The sequence below is a fragment of the Lissotriton vulgaris genome, chromosome 3_1 (genome assembly GCF_964263255.1).
Source record: "Lissotriton vulgaris chromosome 3_1, aLisVul1.2, whole genome shotgun sequence".
Classification (NCBI taxonomy): domain Eukaryota; kingdom Metazoa; phylum Chordata; class Amphibia; order Caudata; family Salamandridae; genus Lissotriton; species Lissotriton vulgaris.
The window spans coordinates 38,912,146-38,926,285 of NC_141689.1; the positions used below are offsets into that span (position 1 = coordinate 38,912,146).

Genomic DNA, 14,140 nt, shown 5'->3' on the forward strand with positions numbered 1-14,140 from the left:
TCCTTCAGGTACCTTTACGGCGTCCTTATCTGCAAAGTAGGTGGTCCCTCCGATGCACATCGGTAGCCAGATGTCGAGATATTGTGCAGCCGCGTGGCTTAGTGACAGGTAACTGAGGAAAATGTCACTTTCTTGCAGGCCAGAATATTTGCTAAACATTTTCGGTCCCCATGTGACCTAGAAGCACAAAGCAAAGGAGAAAGACACATTGAACAAATTAAGATTGCACGGGAACAGAACTTGAATACTGACAAAAATATTGTTTAGCTAAGCTGATGAGGAACAACTAGCCATGGTATCAGCAAGCAGCTGCTGGGAATGGGAAGAAAACTTCACTTCCACACATCACTTTCTCTCCCTCTCTCTCTTCCTATCTCTACGTCCCCACTCCTCTCCCTTTCTCTCTCTCTCTTTCTCTGTCTATGTCTCTCTCTCTCTGTCTCTCTCTCTCTCCCTATCTCTCTATCCCCCTGTCTCTCTCTCTCTCATTCTCTTTCTCGTTCTCTGTCTCTCTGTCTCTAACTGACTCTCTCTCGCTATCCCCCAACATCACCCTGTCTCTCTCTATTTTTTAGTGTCTCCGTTGCTATCATGGCATCCCAAACACAAAAAAACCAAGAGAGAAGACAAAGAAACAGAAAAAAACAATTGTATGAAAACAAAGGAATGTGGCAAATAGGAAGCTAAAGATGATCAATGTGGGACGGGAATGTCCCCTATATGGTATACACGCTTGTCCACATGTCCTAGGTGCTTGACTGCTTGTGTCTGGTATCCTGACTTGGTTGTTGGTCCTGGTGTCATTCTAATGTAGCGTGTGCGCAGATGCCTAGGACTTTCCCTGACTGTAGTAGGTCCTGGATGTGTCATGTGACCTGGAGGGGAGCACCAAGCATGTCCTCATTGACTGACAGGGGCTGCGTTCCCTGTCACAGGTTTCACATCTGTAACATTGGTGACAGCGTACCATGCTGTGGTTACGTTACGAAAATGCAAAGCAAAAGCAGGAATTCAATAGCCACCACCAGATAAAAAAATTATAAATGTTTAATTAATTCTAACCATCACACTAGATAAATGCCTATCTACATAACTTTATAAAAACATTCATAAATATCCAAATATCTAAAAGTGTGTATTAATGATTCACTCTGAGTGGATGCATATGTCTCCGAGTGGGTTTTTTCACTGCTTATATAAGTCTGTGAGTGGATATCACAGAGCGGACTCATGATTCTTTTTGTGAGTCTGACAGTGGCTGCAGTGTGTGAGTGGAAGCATAAGTCTCCCAGTGGGTCTGTGAGTCAGTACCTGACTGTCTGAGAGGGTCTGTGACTGAGTGCTTCAATGTCTGATTGTCTCGGTGGGTGTGTGAGTGGAGCCATAAGTCTCTCAGTGGGCCTGTGAGTTGATGCATGAGTGTCTGAGTGTGCCCATAACTGAGTGCCTGAGTGTATGAGTGGGTCTCTGAGTGGGTGCATGAGTATCTGAGTATGTCTTTGAGTGGGTGTATGAATCCCTGAGTGCATATGTGAATGGGTACCTGACCCTGTGAGTGGATCTATGAGTTGGTGCATAAGTGTCTGAAGGGGTCTCTTGATCAGTGGGTGTGTCAGTAGAAGCAAAAACCTCACACTGTGTCTGTAAGTCAGTGTATGAGTGTTTCAGTGGATTTGTACATGGCTGCATCACTCTCCAAGTGAGTCTGTAAGTGGGTGCATGAGTACCTGAATGGGTATGAGAGTGGGTACATGAGTATCTGAGTGGGCATGTGACTGGATATATGAGCTTGTGAGTGGATATGTGAATGGGTGTATATGTGTCTGAGTGAATATGTGAGTAGATACACAAGAGTGTGACAGCGACCGGCAAGTGTTTACAACTATATATATTTTAATTTTTTTGTATTTTCATTATTATTCCTGATGACATTGCGATAATCATGATATCCCTGCGATGGTACACAGGGGGCTGCGCTGGCAGTTGCGTCGACAAATAAATTGTGTAACTAACACCCCCATTTTTCAAACATGGGATCAGAGTACCTCCACTCTGATGACCCCTTTTGCTAGATATTACAGAAAATGTCAGCCCCAGGAACCGTTCACGATCGATAAAATGGTGGTTGCAACTTTCTGTTCAGGTTGCGTCCTGCCAATCAGAGCATTCCCGTTGGTGCATTAATTCGTGATGAGCCACAAAACTGCTGCGAAATATCTGCGACCAAAGATTTATATATCATTTTTGCTTTAAATTCTACTGAATTACTACTGAAGGGATTAACACCAAATAAGCAAAAGTACTTTCCAACATCTTCTTCCCTGCCAAATTTGGTGTAAGTCAGTTCAGCAGTTTGGGCTTTAGTTGTGGCTAAAGGTTCCTATGGGAATTAACATTACAAATGCACCCTTATTTTGCGCCCCATTTTCTCAGTCCCCATTACACGGATCACGCCCTAATTTTCCATGACACACAGAACCTACCTTGATACATGTTAGGGACACTTTCATGAAGATTGGTCAAACAACGCCAAAGTTATAGCCAAATAAAAAAAAGCTTTTCCTTTGGAAACTAGGTCCTAGCTATAAGTACCTACTGGCAACCGCCATATAAGTACTATATATTATCTACTGGCAGTCGCCAGTAGATAGTTATGGTTAGGACCTATTGTCCATAGGAAGAGCATTTTTTCTTTTCCTGATAACGTTGGCGACGCTTGACGAATCTTCGCAAAATTTTCAAAATTCGTGGGGCGCTCTGGTCAGCTCCTATCCTGAAAGTTTCGGGGTGATTCAGTAGGCGGTGGCTGAGAAAAAAAGTAGGGTCCAAAAACGTGTTTTCTCCATGATATTTTCCATAGGAAACTATAGACACAGCTACAGCCTGAACTGCTGAACTGAATTAAACCAAATTTGGCAAAAAGGTAGCCCTTGTTTCAGAAAGAACTCTTTTTGTTAAATGGTGTAAATCCATTCAGTAGTTCCTGAGAAATAAAAAAAAAGAGGTTGGAAAATGAATCTCGCATAGGAAACTTCAGACACGGCTACAGCTCAAAGTGCTGAACGGAATTACACCAAATTTGGCAAAAAGGTAGTGCTTGATTCAGAAAGCATCCTTTCTTTAAAATGGTTTAAATCCATTCAGGAGTAGCTGAGAAAATAAAAAAATAAAAGTTTTGATATATAGAGGCGCAGTGGATCTGCGGACCCTCTCGACCACAAGCTTTATTCTAATTGGCTGTCAATACTCCAAACCAGGAAGTGTTGGCAGCCGTCTTGTGACTCTGTAGAATGGAGTCACAAGAAAACAGAAAAACAAGTGCAAAAAACAAGAAAAGGGGGTAGGATAGAAACACCCTGACCCCCTAGGCCTGCTCAGGGGGCCCCACAAGGACCCCCAGGGCCCAAAAAAGCTTTTTTTTAAAAATCGGCTGAAGTCGCGATGGGTGCGCAAATCCGGCTATGAAAATAAAAAAAAACAAAGCTGAGTGGTCCAGGTCCCGGGGGCACTAAAAAAATGTGGGGGGGGGGAATCCACCCCACACTGCCCCAGGGACCGCCACCTCCCCCGGGCTTGATTAATGAGTTGCGGGGGCACTCGGCCCCCCGGAAGCCCAGGGACCGCCAACCCCTGGGGCTTTTTAAAAAAATATATATACCTGTGTGGGGGGCTCGACCCCACCCACACGCCCCGGGGACCGCCACCTCCCCGGGGCACTAAAATGCAAATGTGAGGGTCCGTTATGGACTCCCGGGGACCACCACCTCTCTGGGGCTTTGTAATTGAAAGTAGCGGGGCTGCGCGGCCCTCCTCCTGGAGCCCGTGATTGCCCCGTTGACCGCCACCCCCCACGGGCGGCTCCTGCAGTGTCCTGGGGTGCTCACCCCGGGACCACTCCTGTTTGCTATGGTAGGGTCGGAGCACGGCTCCCGCCCTACCAGAGCAAACTCTGCCTTGCTTCATTGAAGCAAGAGCAAGGAAACCTGCTCTCGCTTCAATGAAGCAAAGCAGATTGCTTTTCCACATGGCGATCTGCATGTTAGAAGCTCCCCATGTGGAAAAGCAATGCTGGGTCCCACAGGAGGCGGGGAGCTGACAGGGACCCTGGGGGCATTGGGGCTCCCCCCACGGTCTCCAAAGGAGAAGGTCGGCCCAGGCGGATGGGGTCCCCTAGGTCAGAAGTGGCCCGGGAGGGGGTCCACGTGGCATCCCTCCCGCGTAAAATAAAAAAATGAAACGAGGCAGAGACCCAGTGAATGGGGTCCCCGGGGACAACAGAAGCCTCAGGAGGGGAGCCATGCAGCCCCCCTCCTCTGAAGATATATTAAAAAAATATATATAGTGGCCATGCCCTGGGGGACGGGGTCCCCGGGGCCAAAAATGGATTCAGGAGGTGGGCTGCACCGCCCCCTTCCATTTAGAAAAAATGAATGAACCAATTACGGGTCAGGCCCTAGGAGATGGGGTCCCCAGGGCCCAAAAAATGGAAAGGAAGGGGGGCCCACACAGCCCCCCTTCTAAAAAACAACATTTTAAAAAAGCTGGCATCACGTTGGAGGCCCAGCCCCCTCCCAGCAACACTATGCAAACACGCCCTGTGGCACGTTTTAAGTTGGGGAATTAATTCCTCTACAATGCTGAGGGTCCATGGGGGCGAACTAGCCCACCATGTACCTCCAGTTAGCGCCACAGGGCTGCGTTGCAGAGAGGTGGTCTGAGGCCATGCCCCTTTTTAAATCTCCCTGCAATGCAGCTCTGTGGAGCTTATTGGAGGTGCCTGGTGAGCTAGTTGCACCCTAGGGACCCTCAGCATTGAAGGGGACTTAATTCCCCAACTTAAACAACGGCATGGGGTGCGTTTGAACAGTAGTGAAGGGAGGGGGTGGGCCTGATGTGACGTGTGCAAATAGGCCGCGTGGCGCGTTTTAAGTTGGAAAATTAATTTGCATTCAATCCTGAGGGTCCATGGGGGTCCCCTATACAGGAGCTGCTTTCCACCTAAGCTTGAGAATTACCCACAGTTCTTTGCTTCTGTTTTGGATAATTTATGCATCAATCTATGCCTGAAAAGGTATTTTTTTGACTTAAACTGGGTGCTCTCTTGTGTCTGGATAAAGCTATACCTCTCTGAAGAGCTCTAATGAGAGCGAAACACATGTCAGGGGTTGCTATTTTTCATTTCAGGTTGGCTTGGTTGGTATTTTAACAATTCAAAGGTGGTAAACAAAGAGAGAGACAAGAAGGGCTATATTTACCGGGTTCCAGTGTAAACGCCCTCAGACTATATAAACAATGAAAGGTACGTTGTTCCCCAAGGTGATTTAAGGTGGATGAACCGAATAATGGGTAAAGACCCCAACAACCGAAGAAAGGGAGTGTAATCCTCCCTTTCTGGACTAAAACCCTCACACACCCAGCAAGCTAGGTGTCATGCTTCATCATCTGGGTTTTCCTCCTCGTCAAACTGGATGTGCAATGTCTGACGGCACCCATAAGGGGGCTCTTTATTGGAGATCTTTTGTCCCTGCCAGTTGGTGCTGTGGGTATGAGGGCCCTAGGGGAAGTCTAGATGTCGAGAAGCGGTGATGGTTAAAAAAGGTTAGGTAATCCACTACGTGACTTTAATGGGTGGCTATCTACCTTATTAAAACAGTGAGGAGAGACTACTACCTGGTACAAGGATCCAGGAGAGTACGCTCTACTTATTGGTCAACATGTTTCATGCTATGTGTTCGTATAGATACAATGCAATTCATCAAGACATAAACAGTGATTAACTATTAACACGCTGTGGTAGGCGGAGTTACCTACTTCACAAGTAACTCAGGGGCAGGCAGAGAGTCCTGCCACCTCTTAGTGGGACCTGGAGTGAGATGGCAAAAGATGAAGGGGAGATACAGAAGGATTACTGTAAAATCCATTGTCAAACTGAAACACATCATCACGGTCAAACTGGCGCGGATAAGTACGTCTACTGTTCAGTCCACTGACCCTGCCAGAACATGGGTGTAAAAAAACAGCAACGGGTGGGTCAATACTAACACAACTACAACGAAAAGGTAATATAATGTAAGGATAATTCCGATGGATTCTGAGTCTCACCCTACTAAGAAGAGGATTATAGCTTCAACGGCCTTCTCCCGTGTTGAGCACCTCAAGAGTAGGTACAATAAAGGAAATAAAGATAAGGTACAATACTAAGCCATTTCTCGGGGATGAATAACCCACAACCAACGGCAATGCAACACCAGCCCTCCCACTCATGAATACTGATGGGTAGGGCGTTAGTTGCCTGAATGACTCAATGGCCCGGAGACCATAGTGGAAGTTTCGAAACATACGCATTCGCCGTTGAAAACACATCATCTACGTCCAGGCTAATACACAAGGCATTTTGTTAATATATATTTCAAACAGTTACATATATATTTGCCTTCTCTAAGGGTACGAATCCGGTCAACATTTTGTTTACGTTTAGTTGGTTTAATTACATTGATGACCCACCAGGTCATTTGGTTAAAAGTGTGTCCTAATCTGATAAAATGCACCTCTTGTAGAACATTCTTACCCTTAGAGAAGGCAAACATATAAGTAACGCCAACACGATAGAAAGGGGCCTAAATAGTGCAACTGAATGGCACACCTTAGCCTGTCTGTAATGAGAAATTGGTGTGGGCATACTGTAATTTGCTGACCTTTATCTGTATACTGGCTCATACTATTAATGTAATCAACTGACAGTGTATTGGACGAATAAGTATATTATTGACGTATCAAATGTAACTGTTAGCACATTTTGTTTTAAACTTAAGAAGTCTTTAAGTACATGTTATATGTGACCATGTCAACCTATGTGGTGTTGTAACATTAACAAGCTGAAGATGATGTGTATATTTATCACTCTGAATGTTAAACATCAGATGACCTACAGCCGGTATCAGAGTTCCTTTTGGAGCTGGCACCAAAGCAGCCTTTACATTACTAATACTGACACTGTTTTCTGTCAGAAATCATGATTCAAGCAATTTGGTCCTGGTTATCAAGCTTCTTACTGTCATGGAACCTTGAACAAGGATGACTATTTTATGCTCTTTATATTTCATGTGACTAACACGTAATGTGATATAAATCAAAATGCAACTATGATGTTTAATTTGATGATGCAATACCTGTCAATGTTAAAAAACGATTCAAACTTAGATGATCTAATGTGACGTTGCTTTAACTACATGATGTTGCCAACTCATTTGGATCAAACTGTAAAATCAAGAATGGTCTGTTTATCTATAGATAGGCATTAGACATTAGCCTCAAACTTGCTAATTCATGTTTGTCTTCATAAAGAAGATGTTCATAAGTATGAGACCAACCGAGTCACAATTCGAAACAACCTTGTTATATTGAAACAAAGCAGCGATTTTTGACATCTAGAAATGGGCATTAGATAACCACCAATAGACTTACTCATCTATATCTGCTTATAAATCTGTGATGTTCGCAAGTTCGAGAACAATAAAGTTATAACTTGAAAGAACTTTTCTACAATGCAACTAAGTAGCGACTTTCTCTTCTTTTGAGTGCCCTAAGATCACCATGTGAAATATAGCTTATATGAGTTAATTGAATGAAATTAATTTTGGTGTACCGCTATTATGTCTTTTGATGACACCTGAGGTCCCCAGTAAATTAAAATGCGCTGTGTGTTACAATAATTGCCAACTCCAAGATGGCGGCCACATTCTCTCTATCCGAGTGATAGGTACTTCAGTAAATTGTTAGTCCTGTTTTGATCTTCAAACAATGGCCTTTATAACTAAGGTGGGCGGCTGCTCCCAATCCTTGCTTCACTTCGGTTGCATGCGGTTATACTGACGGTTGGAGGAGTTTCCATTCAGGTGTGAGTTCGAAATGAGACTAAGTTAAACTGGGCTTCATGCACGCTGTAGAAGACTTCTTATGGTTTTTTGTTACTTTTTAATTCACAGATCCTTCGTCTCCCACAAGCAATCAAATTAAAGTGGAAGACGTTCTGCGACATCTTTTTGCGCAGTTGGTATTAACTTACTGAAGTAGTCTTCAGATTTCACTGTCCTTGTATTATAAAAACTGTTGACCTAGTCGTTTTTGATTTCTACACAGGTCAACTTTTATAAATGATCAATTCTAAACCTTGAGGGCACCAAGATTCCAACCTACCGAAATAATTTAAGCGGAAGATTTCCTGTGATATTTATTGCACAGTAGGTACCAACTAAACCAAGTAGATTTTAATCCCTAATGTCTTTGAATTCTTAATAGTGCTGACTGAGTCATTCAATTTTTTACACAGGGCATCCTTGATCGCCTTTTTAAACACCAATATATTACCTTTGAAGGCAACAAGACTTCAGCCTACCAGATCATTGAAATTAAGCTACATTCTACAGTGGTCATTTGAAGCCTTAATGTAATTTGAATTACGTGTTCAATTGAAGTCTTAAATGTACATTTGAATTGAGTTAGATATGTAATTACTGTGTTTTGTCATAGAGAGGTTTGGTGTGATATGTATATATTATTTTTTGTCCCAATGTAGGGGAATGAGATTGTTTTTTTAATTACAACTCTGTTCTTTCAGGGTTTTTCAAGATATGAGTCACATGTCCTGAGGATGGTCTCATCAACTCAAGATTAGAGACCGAAACGTCGACATATACGCTTTATTTGCTTAATTAATAAATCAACTGTGAACAGGCAGATAAGCGCATACAACTGTTATAGAGAGGTTTTGTTTGATTGCTATTCCTCAATTATTCTTCCTATAACATTGTTATTTATTCTATACCCTTGTCTCAAATCGATTTTTGAGTATTAAATACTATATTTTTTCATACACACCTTCTCGCCTCTCCTCTATTTTGGATAACTTGAAGTGACTTATGTATATTGACTGAACATTTGCTGGTTGTTGCTTTGCACTATCGGTCTTATGCATACAAGACCGCTAAATACTGTTTGAAATTCTGTTTGAAATATATAATAACAAAATCCCTTGAAGGTACTTATACCCTATCATATCTTTTGCCAAAACCCTCAAGGGTATATTGGGTTGCTCATTCTTTAGTTACTAATACACAAGGCAGCACTAAATCAGTCTGCAAGGTCATGGTCAACGACCACGATACGAGTCATAGCGAACTCATGCCCTGATAATTCAAGGTCCAAGCTCCATGTAGCCTAAAGCGCATAAGCTTAAAAGCGTGGCCAGTTGATTACTTTGCAACAAATGGTGGTGTGATGCAATACGTAACTCAAGGGCTGACCACAATAACCCGGCAGGCAACAGTAGGGTGGCTATATCGCAATGGATCGGCTGTGAGAATATTCATCCAGCAGCAACAAGCAGCACAATACACTTACCTATCCGCAGAGCAGAAGCCGCCAGTACACCTACCCGCAACGTCACGGTGGTAGCCAGAGAGGTCTGTCGCGTAAAGTCATCTGCTTTTATACAAACTACCCAATGCCATTGAAACCATGGGCACATATGCGGTGGAGTCGGCAGGTTCGCGCATGCGTGGTCGGCAGAGTAGGTGCGGCTAAGGTACATAGTGAGTAAGGTGTGTCTACGGGCCCAAGGCGGCGGCCATCTTATAGTGTGGCATGGCGAAGTATTATAATCTTTAAATTGTGAATGCTGTGTCGTGGGAGATAAAGGATGAAACATAAAGGCCAGGAGTAAAAAGGTTTGCATGTTGGACATACTCTATGGCCCGAGCAGCAGTGAAACTTTTGTTTGTAAACAAAATATGTTGCCGAGTGGAAAGTGGCATTAAAGGAAATACACCCCAGATATCAATGTGGTGAAATATCAATCTAGAGGGTCAGGGGGTTGTGTGTCCCTGGTAAACCTAGTATGAGTGCCCTTGCATAGTCTGGGCTCCCACGGGAAGTGTATATGGTGTCTAATGCTATGATCTAACAGAGTCCAAATGTAGGAATTAGCAAGGGTGAATAGGACACTGCATCAGATGTTGTACCCTTGTACTAGGCAAATAGTCAGTAATAGTGCAAGGGGTCAAATGATAAATGTGTTGATGCTAGCGTCTATTACTAAGTCCTGGCCAAGGTTACCCACGGGATGAAGTCAATGAGACCATCCATATCTGTACCCAAATGATGGACCCACTTTTGCTCTATTCTGAATAGTGCCTACTGTGTGATAAGTGGGTGTGCTTCCAGCACCGTCCATTTCAGGCTGTCTGCAGAGTGGTGCATGTCTATATAGTGGGTGTATAGTCTAGTGTGTGTCTTCAAGCACCTAATGTTGCCCTTGTGCTCTGTAATACGGAGCTTGATCTGTCTCATAGTCATCCCCAAGTATCTTTTGTCACAAGGGCATATCAGGAGATAGATACACCTGGATGTGTTACAATTCATGTGTTTTTCGAGACGCCATGTGAACATCTCTGAGAGTCTGATCTCTTTGCAAGTGCTGGTGTGGTTGCACACAGTGCACCCCCCACGGGGGTAGTGTCCGGTGACATGGGGCAGGTCCCACAGGGTTCGTTGGGCACTGACATCTTTTTTCTTTGGTCTTGTGTTTATCAGGTTATCTTTTAAATTTTCTGTACACTTGAAGGCAAACCTAGGTCGGGGGATAGCTAGGTCACCCGAATTGACTATGCCCCAGTGCTTGTTAATTGTCTTCTTTATAAATGTAGAGTTTCTTGTGAATGAGGTAACACAGATGAGGGTGTCGGAGGGCACCTTTGTTTTGGTTTCCAGCAATACCTCTCTTGGATTGTTCATAGCTCTCTTATAAGATTTGAGAATTTGTCTGGTAGGGTAACCTCTGTCTTGCAGCTTGTGTTGTAATTGTAGAGCCTCAGTCCTGTAATCTGACATATTGGAACAATTCCTCGGGATACAGAGAAATATTCAGAAGGGGAGGTTATCCCTGAGGGACTTGGGGTGATAGCTCTTATAGAGGAGGAGACTGTTCCTGTCCGTCTCTTTTCTGTGAAGGTTAGTACTGAGACCCCTCTCAGAGACCTAATACTCAAGTCAAGGAAAGGATTAGTGGTTTCTGACATGGTACTGGTGAATTTCAAGAAAGGATTCTGGGTATTCAACCAGTCACAAAAAATGCTTTGCAGGTGTTTAAGTCGCCCTTCCATAGTATGAGGATGTCGTCAATGTATCTTCCCCATACAGTCAGGTTGTCTCTGTATGGATTTGTTGGACTCATAACGACCGTCTCCTCAAAGGATGCCATTTAGATACATGCCAAACTAGGCGCGAAGGTACTCCCCATTGACGTGCCATGAACCTGGTGGAATAGTTCAGTCTCGTATTCAAAGAAATTCTTAGTCAGTGCAATGAAGGCACAGCCCATGAGAAAGGTGATGGGGGTGGGTGATGACCAGTCTTCCTTCCACTGCATCCAGAGTAGCCTGTTGTGGAATATTTGTGTACAGCGTCTCCACGTCGAGGGTCACCAGGAGGTCCACCCCTTCCCTGCCTTCAATGTTGTCTATGAGCCGAAGGACATCACTGTTGTCCTGTAGGAAGGAGGGTATCTTCTTCACCAGGGGCTGAAGAAATTTGTCACAGAATTTTGACAGCGGTTCTAACAATCCCTGATACGATCGGTCTCCCTGGGACCGGGGTCGTGTTCTTGTGGATCTTCGGGAGAGTGTAGAAATAGGGTGTCTTGGGATTGGTAGTCTCAGTTTGAAACACAAGGGGACCCGGTGGGTTCGCTTTGGTCCGAGGGTAGCTAATTATTTCAAAGAACAGTGGTCCTAAGCATAGAAGGAAAAATCACATAAAAGTTTTTATAGACTTGAATAAGCACTATAAAGTTGATTCCTATGTGACCCAACTGCGCCGAATTTCAATGCGGTAATCCCACAGTTTGGAGTTTAAACTGGGCCACTTATTTTAATTCATCAATATAGTATTCCTCCATGGAATACCTTCATGTATCCGGACACCGGCCCTGCCCACACTGCGCTGTATAATCACTTATTATCCTGACCACCTCTAGGTCATTCACTGTGTTGCTGAAACCTTCATTTACTATCTTCACTGCTTCCGTATCACTGATTACAAACAATTGCGGTAATGTACTGCTCCTTACTCCTCGTACCACGAGCACAAATTCAGCACCGATTGACGGAATAAGTTCTACAGAATTTATCACAAATAGTCCGCTACAATGATATCACCCTCACCACCAATTGTTGTTGACATGCTCGCACTTGAACATTATGTGATTCTCCTGGGTCACTATCTTCTGTTTTTCTCTTCCCTTATTCCAACAGGCTAGAATGTTAAAAACCAGGCAAATATATTAATTAGTCCTGATGATGATCCCGTTAATGTAAGAGTGTGGGATCGAAACGTCGACTTTCACAAACAGTGCTACAAATTAACCATTGTGTTTATGTATTGTGGTTACTGTTAGTTAGAGCTTGCTGTACTGTGTACAGACAGGTCGCTCCCTCTACCTCCGCGGAGCCCCCCACCCGCCCCCTGTGTGACGCTGCTGCCTCCTGCAGTCTGGTCCGCTGACTGCTGCTCTGCTCCTTGCTGACTGTTGGTTCGTGTCTGTACTGTTTTGTACAGTGCTGGTAGTCCTTTTTTGTACCCCTTCTTCTTTTGTACCCCTTGCTCCCTGCTGATTGTCCCCTTGTACCCCTTCTTTTTTTTGTACCCCTTGCTCTCTGTGACCATTCCCCCCCGCCCCCTTGCCTTCTGTTTCCTTCCCACCGCTCGCATCCCCCATGGCCCTGCCCTTTCACTTCCCATTGGCCTTCCCGCCTCCCAGCTGCTTCTCCCTCCCTCTCCCACTCATACGGAGGCCGTGCAGCGGCCGCGCAGCGGGCGCGCGCAGCAGGCATGCGCAGCGGTCGTGCGCAGCGGGTGTGCGCAGCGGCCGTGTGCAGCGGGCGCGCCGCTGGTGTACCGAAGGCGTGCCTAAGGCAAGCCCATCTGCGCCTCTCCGCGCCTGGACCGCGCCCAGCACCAGGACCCCTGTCCCTCGACGTGACCAGTCCACCCGCCCGAGCCATGACGCCGCCACCCACCACGCACTCAACGCCGGCCAGACCCCCGCCGGCCACCGAGCCACCCCAAAACGCACCCACTGACCCTTCACCTGCCTGGCCTGCAAATTCACCTGCCTCCAGACCTTCACCGCACCCACCAGGCCAAAGACCAGCGACAACCACCTCAAGTGCATCCTCTTCAACACCCGTTCCGTCCACAAGCACGCTGTCGAACTCTGGAACCTCCTCGACACTACAGCGTCGGACGTCGCCTTCCTCACAAAAACCTGGATGAACTCCTCCTCAGCCCCCGACATCGCCATAGCCATCCCGAATGGCTACAAGATCACCCGGAGGGACCGCGCCAACCAAACGGGAGGAGGCATCGCCATCGTCCACAGAAACACCATCCGCATTACGACCAACTCCAACGACAGCCTCACCGCCGCCGAGCACCTTCACTTCCAGAAACACACTGACCCCAAGACCACCCTCAGAGGTACCCTCATCTACAGATCCCCGGGAACGCGCACACAATTCAGCGAAGCCATCACTGATTTCATCAGCCCGCACACCCTCACCTCCCCAGACTACATCCTCCTAGGAGACCTCAAACAACAATGACATCAACACCATCACCCTGCTGGACAACCTCGCCAACCTCGGACTCAAGCAACTGGTGAACTCCCCCACCCACTACGCCGGCCACACGCTTGACCCAGTCTTCTCCTCCAGTAACCACATCTCCTTCCGCCACACCACCGGACTACACTGGACTGACCACAGCTGCGTCCACTTCAACTTCAGGTAAACGACGACCCACCACCACCAGCAACAGGCCGCCCGGAGATGCTGGAGCAAGATCACCACTGACCAGCTCACCGCCTCCCTGAGCCAGAACCCTCCCAACAACACCACGGACCCCAACGAAGCAGCCCGCAACCTGACACAGTGGCTCACCAACAGCGTCAATGCCCTTGCACCACTGAAGAATCCTCCCAGCAGACCCGGCAGCAAGAAAGCCTCGTGGTTCACCAACGACCTCAAAAACTCCAAGCAATCCTGCCGTACCTTCGAGACAGCCTGGCGCCAAGACCAATCTACAG

At 45.9% G+C, this 14,140-nt stretch overlaps 1 protein-coding gene across 6 annotated transcripts in view; it reads right to left on the minus strand.

Annotated features, from left to right (window-relative positions):
• LOC147725885 (long-chain-fatty-acid--CoA ligase ACSBG2-like) overlaps positions 1-14,140 on the minus strand; it is a 405,988-nt gene that overhangs the window by 147,300 nt on the left and 244,548 nt on the right. For 5 of the 6 annotated variants that reach the window (XM_086960029.1, XM_086960027.1, XM_086960025.1 and 2 more), the window contains one exon: positions 13-177. The exons of the other annotated variant lie outside the window; for it this stretch is intronic. In XM_086960029.1, the coding sequence (XP_086816155.1) occupies positions 13-177 (165 nt within the window). The remainder of the gene's footprint in view (positions 1-12; positions 178-14,140) is intronic. 6 annotated transcript variants of the gene reach the window in all.